Source organism: Triticum dicoccoides, chromosome 1A, assembly GCF_002162155.2.
Source record: "Triticum dicoccoides isolate Atlit2015 ecotype Zavitan chromosome 1A, WEW_v2.0, whole genome shotgun sequence".
Taxonomy (NCBI): domain Eukaryota; kingdom Viridiplantae; phylum Streptophyta; class Magnoliopsida; order Poales; family Poaceae; genus Triticum; species Triticum dicoccoides.
Genome location: NC_041380.1, coordinates 583,684,994 through 583,695,294, shown reverse-complemented (window position 1 = coordinate 583,695,294; position 10,301 = coordinate 583,684,994). Strand labels below are relative to the sequence as shown.

General features: G+C 45.0%; 1 protein-coding gene across 1 annotated transcript; it reads right to left on the bottom strand.

Moving 5' to 3' along the window:
• Positions 1-1,443: 1,443 nt before the first annotated feature.
• Positions 1,444-3,230, bottom strand: LOC119342858 (iron-sulfur cluster assembly protein 1-like). The gene is made up of 3 exons (XM_037614194.1): positions 2,894-3,230; positions 2,022-2,076; positions 1,444-1,809 (listed from the first exon to the last, which is right to left on the bottom strand). Exons 1-3 carry the CDS (start codon positions 3,213-3,215, stop codon positions 1,680-1,682), a joined length of 507 nt encoding a protein of 168 aa, XP_037470091.1. The 5' UTR covers positions 3,216-3,230; the 3' UTR covers positions 1,444-1,679.
• Positions 3,231-10,301: the final 7,071 nt, after the last annotated feature.

Sequence of the window (10,301 nt, the reverse complement as noted above, 5' to 3'; positions counted from 1 at the left end):
AGCGAGATGGATTCCATCTTGGCGAATGAAACTTGAGAGATAACTAATCGTCCTTATGGGTGCAAACCTGTAGGATGCAAATGGGTATTCAAGAATAAGCTTAGGCCTGGTGGTACTATTGAAAAGTACAAGGCTCGGCTCGTGGCTAAGAGTTATACCCAAAAGGAAGGTGAAGACTTCTTTGATACTTACTCACTTGTGGCTCGACTGACCACTATTCGAGTTCTACTTTCACTAGTTGCCTCACATGGTCTTCTCGTTCATCAAATGGATGTTAAGACTGCTTTCCTAAATGGAGAGTTGGAAGAGAAAATTTATATCGAACAACCAGATGGGTTTGTACTAGATGGTCAGGAAGGAAAAGTGTGCAAGTTGCTAAAATCTTTGTATGGACTCAAGCAAGCACCCAAACAGTGGCATGAGAAGTTTGAAAGAACTTTAACAGCTGCAGGCTTTGTTGTAAACGAAGCTGACAAATGTGTGTACTATCGCCATGGTGGGGGCGAGGAAGTTATCCTTTGCTTGTACGTTGATGACATACTGATTTTCGGAACAAATCTGAATGTAATTAAGGAGGTCAAGGATTTCCTATCTCGCTGTTTTGAGATGAAGGATTTAGGAGTGGCTGATGTCATTCTGAACATCAAGTTGTTGAGAGACAATGATGGTGGGATTACATCACTTCAATCTCACTATGTGGAAACGATCTTGAGTCGCTTTGACTATAGTGACTGCAAGCCCTCTCCAACATCATATGATGCGAGTGTGTTACTTCGAAAGAATCAAGAATTGCTAGAGATCAATTGAAGTATTCTCATATGATTGGCTCGCTTATGTACTTAGCCAATGCTACAAGACCTGACATCTATTTTGCTGTTAGCAAACTGAGTCGGTTTGTCTCAAAACCAGGAGATGAAAAACATATGTCGAAGACATGCATTGTCCAAACATAATAGATTTGTGGACAGAATGAATGCTCACAAAGTTTTCTCCAGACTCTTACTTCATTAATAAATATCAAATTCCTGCATGGTCTTTGTCTGTGGGCACTTCTTTTTATTAGGATTCTTTAAAGAAAGTGTTGTGGCTCTCTCATTGCGAAATTTCTTCATACCAATCATTAATTCTTAAGCAATGTCAGTCTTGGTTGCTGAAGTTTATTGGATAATATATAGGCCCCCTTCGTTTGGGTATAGATTTATGAGAATCAATGAAGTTGTGGATTTCTGAAAATCGAATCAGTTATGATTGAGGATTCTCGAAACCAAGAAGCAGACTGTTTGTTTATTGTGATATTGGACAGCTCCAGGAACAGAGGCGTTGTAAAATGCCAGTAGCGCTCTTGAATGTTGAGTATGATGTTTATAATATATGTTGATTAAGCGCATATTAGGTATGTTTGACCAAAATGCGATAACTGATTTTAACCATAAAGATTGGAAGTTCTGCCAAAGTCTCGCCTCCTCTTAATTTCTGCATTTTACTTCTGCCCCAAAAGCCAGTAGTTCGGAGCGAACACACACAAAGGGAGATAGGACAGAATATGCCTAGCCAAACGCGACACAATGCTTATTGCTCACATCAGTTTTTTCAATACTACAAACATCATCATTACCATCACTCTCCCTTTATTATGCAGTATATGTACATGATGTGTCACTTCCTATGCGTCTGACGAACTACTCGTCTGCCTCGGCCGCCTTCGTCTTCTTTGCCTCGTAGTCCTTCACTGCGGCCTTGATGGCGTCCTCGGCGAGCATGCTGCAGTGGAGCTTCACCGGTGGCAGCGACAGATGCTTGGCGATCTCTCTGAAAATTGAAAATCAAGGTCAGTCAGCAGAAGCTTCAGAGGACTCAAACAGATAGACTGCTAATAGCTCGCCAGAGGCTGGCATGCATAGAACAACTGATGACCACATGCACAGGCCTGAAGAAAGATTAGCATAGTAGCTAGCTTTCCACCTTAACTAACTTGGTAAGAGAATGGCAGTACTGAACAATTAATTAAATAGCTTGCTTACGTGTTCTTGATCGCTACCACTTCCTCCATCTGCTTTCCCTTCACCCACTCAGTGGCTGTACGAGCAAGTATAGATTGATCAGACTACAGAATTCAGGAAATGGTTCCCGAGCTTCGGCATATCTAATAATTGTAATAGCAAGCAAAAAGATTCCACAAGGGCTCATGCATACTATGCAGGGACTAAATATACGGAATGCTTCCTCCAAATTACTAGCTAGGATCAAACAATCGACACGATCATACATAGAACAGCAAAAAATGTACGTAATTGCTCCTCCACATGTCTGATGTGGAGAATTTGGCTGAAAAATTACGATGGTTAATGCATTCGATGAGTAAGCGGGCTTCTTAACAACAGTTACTCCTGAAGCCCAGCTTGAGTTGTCAATTTCTGACTGTATGAAATACCGATAGTTGCAGATATCAATAGTTGGATGCGAACTAATGATTTTCTGTGACAGACAATTATAAGGATGTATGACAACCCGTTTAGATGGGCTTACATATCAACATGAAAAAGAAAAGATAAAAAAACAGTTACTTCTGAAGTACAGCTTAAGTTGTCAATTTCTGAATGTATGAAATACAGATACTTGCAGATATCAACAGTTGGATGCGAACTAATGAATTTCTGTGATAATTGTGAAGATGAATGACAACCCCTTTAGATGGGCTTACATATCAACATGAAAAAGTAAAAATAAATAAACGCATGGACATGGATCCAGATGAAGCTCTTGTTCTTGTGATTCGGTGCGGTGTTAGAAATTAACGCCTGAAGAACATGAACACAAGCTCACGAGACAGAAATATAAAGAAGGCTAGCTAGCGGAGGAAGGAAACTGAGGGGGCGGTCTGCTCAGTGCTCACCGACGGAGGAGGATGCGATGGCGGAGCCGCAGCCGAAGGTCTTGAAGCAGGCGTCGACGATCCTGCCGGAGGCTTGGTCGACGCGGATCTGCATCTTCATGACGTCCCCGCAGGCCGGCGCGCCGACGAGGCCGGTGCCGACGTCGGCGTCGTCCTTGTCGAACGCCCCCACGTTGCGCGGGTTGCTGTAGTGGTCCACCACCCGCTCGTGGTACCCCCTCCTCGCCGCCACCGCCCCCAGCGCCGCCGCGCCGGTGGAGGAGTCACCGGCGAGCGCCCCCGCCGCGCCGATCAGCCTCCTCCCCGCCGCGCGCAGCATCATCGTGATCGTCGGTGGCGTGTCTGCGTTTCTTGAGAGGAGCTTCTGGTGGCGTGAATGTCTCCTCAGTGGCGCGGAGGCAGAGGAGGGAAGAGAGTTGGCTACGCCCAGCCAGCGGGTATATATTCCGTGCTCTTCGGGAGTGGACGCGTGGCGGCGCGCTGCGGTGTGCAGCGCGGGGTGTGCGGTGTCACGAGAATGGCGGTTCGTTCTGCCACGCACTGCTTGTTTGGGCCACTGTTTGACGGGCCTCGCGCTTCACAGGGCCATACACCCACACTTCTCTTGCGCATGTCCTTTCTTTGGGCTTCTCCTGCGCAACCCATGTAAATTCTGGGTGCAGTCCGGTTGATTTCCGAGAGCAACCAGTGGCGTTTTGTGCCCTCCTTATAGCACCCTAAGTGGTACGTCCAGAATAGATGTGTTTCTTTGCGTAAAAAAAATCATGAGTTTCCTTTGCATAAAAAAAAACATGTTTCCACCGCAAGTACATTTTTGCTTTTCGTGCAAGCATAGATGTGCTTCTCGGAAAGAGGAAAAAATTCACGACTTTTTTTGTGCCTGAAATTTTAAGCACAAAGTTGTTCCTCATGGAGGCATAGATTTTGTGCTTCTCAGAAAGGGAAAAATTTCTGATTTTTTGCGCGTTTCTTTTTTTGCTTCCATGAAAAGAACAAATTAGCCTCTCATGAAAAAGTTTATCGCGACCTATTAACATGGTATCTAATTTCGAAGATAATGACACGAGAAATACAATGATGAAAAGGGTTCAGGATTTGGACACACTGTTCAAAAGAGATAAAACGTTTTGAATAAATGAACCTACAAAAAAAAACTGCTAGCTTGCGACAAGAGGCGCACAATGAGCACCTTAGAAGCTAGGGATGACCCTTATAAGGGATAACCTCAACGTGATTTTGTTGATTTTTAAAGACCAAAAGGACGACTCCTCCTATATGACAGATACATGCCTCATATAGAGGAGCAAACGCCCATTCCGGCCTAAATAGGCCGGAAGTGTAGCCGTCATGTTTTAATATTTGGATCAAATATATATACAAATATTAAGTAAATATTTATAAAAATCAAAAAATTAAATAACAAAAATATTTAATAAAATATTTATTTAACAAATGTTCTTTACATTTTTACAACTGTTATGTTTCTATTTACAAAAGGTTTAGCATGTATTTAAAAGTTCATATATCTGAAAAATGTTTAGTTTGTGTTCAAAACCATTGTGTGTACATAGAAATGTTCACCATACATTTACAAAACGTTCAGTGTGTGTTTAAGAAATGTCATGATATATAAAAAATGGTCACCATATACTTATAAAATGTTCAGCTTATGCAAAAATGTTCAATGTATATTAAAGTTAGTTTACCATGTTTTGAATAAATGTTACTATATTTTACAGCATGCTCATCCCGAAAAAAGTAAAAATGGAAAGAAAAAAAGGAAAAAATAGAAAGAACCAAAAACAGAAAAACAAAAAATAGAAACAAAAGGCACAAACAAAATATGAGAAAAAGGCATAAGAAAATAAAATAAATAAATAAATATCACAAAGAGAAAGAACCAACACAGAAAACTGAAAGAATAAATCTGCATAATAAACGACAACAGAAAAACCAAAAAATAATTGAAACAACTCAAGCAGCGCAGCTAACCGCACACTGGGCTGGCCCAACTAGCTTCTCCTGTAAGCTGCGGGCGTCAAATAGGAGTCGCCCAAAAATACTGTTTGTTCATTTGCTCTTCACTGCTGGTTTGTCTCAACTCTTCTAAAAAAAATTCTTGGTTGCCTCAACAAACACTAGTAGATCCAATGTTGTGTAGTATCTATATCTATACCTACTATTAAAGGGAATAGGTATTTTTGGTTTGGTTTCGTTTTGTTTCGTTCCCTTTTGAATAATTTTACATACGCTATGTTTTAGTTGGAAACCAAGACGTACATGTAAAAGAAACGAAAATGTAAGCAAAACGGCCGGCCCATATCTCTATTTTTTATATGTCCCAGCGGTGCTGGGCCGAGTCTGGCCTGTGTCGGCTGGCTGAACTGCTGCTCGCTCACGCTCGCTGGAGCGAGCCAAAAAGAATCGGTGCTCACGCTGGAGTCGAACTCCAACCACGCACAAACACAAAAACCTTTGTAACCAACTTATCCAGTTGTCTCCTATGAATTTTCACTGGTTCTTCACTATTTATGCATTACTTTTGACCAAGTTATGTAGGCCAGATTCTCAGTGCGTGTGTGAGGCAAAACAGTGTCTACGTGTAGGATCCGTAAAATAACGTGTAAGGGTTAATTCTCAAAAAGAAAACATGTATGTGTAAAAACTTGCTATTTTGAATTGCCACGTGAAGAACTTGATATGATGACCTTTTTACCTTTTTTTGAGACAATGATGCCCTTTTTACCCGATCCACGGTACTAATGGATGGCTGAGCCTGCCTAAAAAAACATGGGCCGAGTCAAACTAGGCAAGCTGCGCAAGAGGAAAAATGTGATAGATGGGTTCGCTGCCCGGTTAAATAGTACCACCTTGCCTTTTATATTAAATTTTACAGATTTATATATGTGCCTCAAGAATAAGAACAAAAAAAGAATGATGTGTGTGTCGCATCCATCCAGTGGGCATAAAAGGAAAGAGAAATTAATACCTAGGAATTAAATATCCAAAGAGGTGAGGGATCACGGCATATATTCCTGCAAAACAAATACAAATGGCACAAGCGTGTGGACTAATAACACTATGGAATCATACGAGGTAGGAGGGCACGACACGATAGTGGATTTGGGAGGTGAGGCGGGCTAAAATACATTTAGCAAGATTTCTTTACGACTCCATGCGAATTCCAAAAACTTGCTCCAACTTCCAAAAGCTTGCTCCAACTTCCAAATAATGCCTTGGTATGTAGGATTTGAAAATTAGGCCTTTTAAATATCAGAGCAGTTGTTCAAATATCGTACCAAAAATATCATACGTGATGGTTTTTAATGTAGACTTGTAGGCATTCCTGGCCCGGTTGGGTGGCACCATTCAACTATTGTTATTCTGCGTTGTTGTGGAGGACACGTTAATTATTTCTCCCGTTGCAACGCACGGGCATATGTGCTAGTAAAAATTTAAGGTTAATCACATTATCTAGTATTTTTGACTAAACACAAAACCAGAAACCATTAGGATTACTGTAAGGTTCTCCCCATGCGTACGCCTTCAGTTCAGGCCCACTGACTGTCTCCTCAGTCCAGTCCAGCTGCTATACACCAAAAACAGTTTTCCAGGCCACCAAAAAATGGTTTTTCCCTTTGCATTATTCTGCGTGTTGTCCAGGGTAGACGAGCTGCATGCATGCATGCCCGGTTAGCCGCCAGCATCAGGCATCCGGCCACGTGCATAGAGATTCACCCTGCCCGGCTTACTTCTCGTGGACGATGATGCCAGATGCCTCATCGATCTCTGAAAGGTGCCTCATCCTGCACACGGCTATTGTCCGTTGCCAGAAGATGCAACTTGTGACATGATCGAGCTGTCCCCTCTCTCCATAGAAAAAGCCAGGCAGAACGCTGAAACGGAGAAGGCCATGCGCTTTCTTCAGTTAAAGTATAAGATATCTCCCCTGCATCTGTATGTGGAGCCCTTCAACCAGTGGTTTAGTTGCTTTGCTTGCATCGTTATTAGGTTGTACGCGCCGACCGATCTTGACTGAATATATTTTTTACTTGGAGATGTGCGTGCCTGGTTACAGGCTAATCAGCCACCGTGCACCTGCTCAGAGCAGCTTCGGACACAAGAAAGGCCCAGTCCAGAACCGCCCCAGAGATGATCACAGTCCACAACAGTTTATATTAGTGTAATCACACCATCATGCGGTTAATTATTACTCGCTCCGTCCCATAATCTAAGGCGTTTTATGACACTACATTAGTGCCAAAAAACATCTTATATTATAACACAGAGGGAGTAGTATACTAGTAGAAGAAAGTGTAAGATTTACTGTCCAAATAATTAGTAGTAACAAGTCCGAACACCTGTACAGCGACGGCACAACAGCTGCGTGTCCTGGCTGCGTCAAGGTGCAGATCGATCTAGGACTAACTGCATGTTCGGAAGCTCTCCAGTCTCCAGACTCTCAACTCCGCTCCGCGCGAGGAGCTGGGTTTGAACCGCTCCGCGCGATTGTGCTGGCGCTCCCTTCGCTCCGGAAGCTGCAGTTGGGGAGCGAAGGGGATCCGAAGAGGGCCTAACTCATCTGTCCATTGACCTAGTATTAAACTCTAGTAAGTCTTAGCGAGATTGCTCAATGGCACGTACTGTACTGACCTGTGACCTGTCAATATTAATAGATAAACTTATTGTGCGATGCAAAGCCGATCTTCAGAGACAAGGAAAGGTAGCTCCTGGTCGATCAGATTGCTCGATGGCACGTACTGTGCTGTCTATTTCCATAGATAAACTGATCTTGTCATTCAAAGCCGATCTTCCGAGAGAGCGAAGGGTGCCGGCCGGGGTATTCGTCACTAGATTGCTTGCTTGCTTGCCGTTTCCTGTTGACCAAAGCATGGGGCTCTGCCTAGTGCTTTCTCAACGAGACTTTTCCTTCAGAACGTATCCAATCACACTTCGCGCGTGGCATTTGATGATATTTGTTTTTGGCAAAAGAAGGTTGGTTGATTTTACAAGCTTTCGGTGGAGAAGAGGATGCCGTGGCCCCTGGGCCATTTTTGTTCCTAGGAGCAACCGAAATTTCATGAAGAATTGGATTCCTGGGTGGACCGGTACATAAGAGGCGTCATCATCCACTGACATTGGAGCGGAATGAGGACGACTGTTCGGCAACTGAAGCTTGCATCTAGGACAACATAAGAGGCGTCATCATCAACCGGTACATAAGAAAAACATGTATTAAATCCCATGTCTGAACCTTGCTGTACGACGAAGAGCACGGTGGATCCATGCAGTTTGGCATACCAGTCGACCGTAGTATATGGACGTTACCATGAGTATCTACTTGCTGACAAGAACATTCTTTCGTAGATAGAAGCATTATTGTTGGAGCATGGCATGAATGCCACTAAAAGAACGGCTGTGTCCCGCTACTTGCTTGTCAACTTCTCTGCATGGGTCTGGAGTGAGTATATGTCCTCGATCAATTCATCCCCACGTGGAAATTTCACGTTTACTTCTCGGGGACGATGATCCTAGATGCCTCATCCATCTCTGAAAGGTGCCTAATCCCGCACACGGCTATTGTGCGTTGCCCCCGGGAAATAGAGTAACTTTAGGCCACAAGATGCAACGTGTGACATGATCGAGCTGTCCGCTCTCGACCGAGATTATTATACATACATAGAAAAAGGCAGGCAAATCGCTGAAACGGAGAAGGCCATGCGCTTTCTTCAGTTAAAGTAAGATATCTCCCCTGCATCTGTATGTGGAGCCCTTAAACCAATGGTGTAGCTGATTTGCTTGCATGTTAGCTTCTAAGCGCCGATTGATCTTGACTGAATATATTTTTTACTTGGAGATGTGCGTGCGCGGTTACAGGCTAATCAGCCACCGTGCACCTGTTCAGTGTTCAGAGGAGCTTCAGGCACGAGAAAGGCCAGTCCAGAACCACCCAGAGATGACCATAGTCCACAGCAGTTTATATTATAGTGTTCCTAATCGCACCATCATGCCGTTAATTAGTACTACTACACAAATAGGAGTGGTTATATTTAATTTCCCTTATGACGAGTAACAAGTCCAAGCTCCAGGGCTGTATGAAACGGACGCGTGACGAGAAAACTTGCACAGCACAGCGACGGCACATCGCCGGCGTGTCCTGGGCGCATCGAGATGCACATCGGTCGAGGACTAACTCATCATCTGTCAGTTGGCCTAAGCGGTAGCTCCTAATCGACGGGATTGCTCAATGGCACGTATTCAACGTGTCAATATCAATATCAATAGATAAACTGATCGTGCGATTCAAAGCCGATCTTCAGAGACAATTTTTAGAAAAGGAGGATGTACCCCCGGCCTCTGCATCTAGACGATGCATGCAGCCATATTATTAATTATTCACAGAAACCATACAAGGTGATACATCAATAAGCCTAAAACCACCATCTTGGCAACACCGTTGCTACTCCTATCCCCTTGATGAAGGCGTGCCGAATGTCCGGGCCTAATACCAAACAGACATCGCACCAAAGCCTAACATCTAAAGCCGGGTGTCCCATCCAAGCCACTACCTGGATTGGGTCCCACACCGGTCTGGCACACTCCCAGTGAGCACCGCACGCTGCAAGGGCCGTCACCTCCATCATCCCTCGGTCCATCTTCAGAGCATAGTTGCTGCACCAACCTTGCCAGGCCTCTCTGCCATCAACGCCACCATGACGCCAGACAGCTTCCTCCTCCTGCGCGAGTCCATCTCCGCGCATCAGACACCGAGTCTCCACAGCGCCACACCGTCGAGAACCGCCACCATCAATGTGGAAGATGAAGCACCGCTCCACCAAAGACGCCGTCCTCCGGTCCCACGAGCCCGTGTGCATCTCCAAGAATGATGCCCCCAAGGGGGAAACGACACCATAGAGCCGTCGTCATCCGATCTACTGATCTAGGGTTTCCCCCGGAGATAGTAGAGAGTGGCCTTGAACTTCTCCACGGCGATGCCTTCAGAAAGGAAACGACGCAGATAGCGTCGCCGTCACCGGCCTTGGCCATAGCCAAAAGCAGGTTTTCACCCAGATCTAATCGAAGACCTCCATCTCTCGTGCACGGGCCGCCGCCATCCCTGCTGGGATCTCAACGAAGACTCTAAGGAGTGGATCGGCGCCGCGGCGTCGTCATCGTTGTGGCCGCCGTCACCGGCCAAGGGTCTCCCCCGATCCAAAGAGCCTCACCATCCAGTCACTGCCCACCACCCGGATCCGGCGAGCAAGGCCACACCGAAGCCCAGATCGAGCGGGATAAGGTGAAGGAAATGAAGCTAGCGCAGGTCGATCCAGATCTGGCGGCCGGCCGACGGATCACGGCCGCCATGAGATCCCACCACTAGGTCCTCGCCTCCCACGCGCCGGCAAGA

Coding starts and splice junctions, on each gene's coding strand:
- LOC119342858 (XM_037614194.1), bottom strand. CDS start 3,215: ATGATGCTGCGCGCGGCGGGGAGGAGGCTGATCGGCGCGGCGGGGGCG. Junction 2,077..2,893: donor CATCGCATCCTCCTCCGTCG/GTGAGCACTGAG, acceptor TTGCTCGTACAG/CCACTGAGTGGGTGAAGGGA. Junction 1,810..2,021: donor GTGGTAGCGATCAAGAACAC/GTAAGCAAGCTA, acceptor TTCAATTTTCAG/AGAGATCGCCAAGCATCTGT.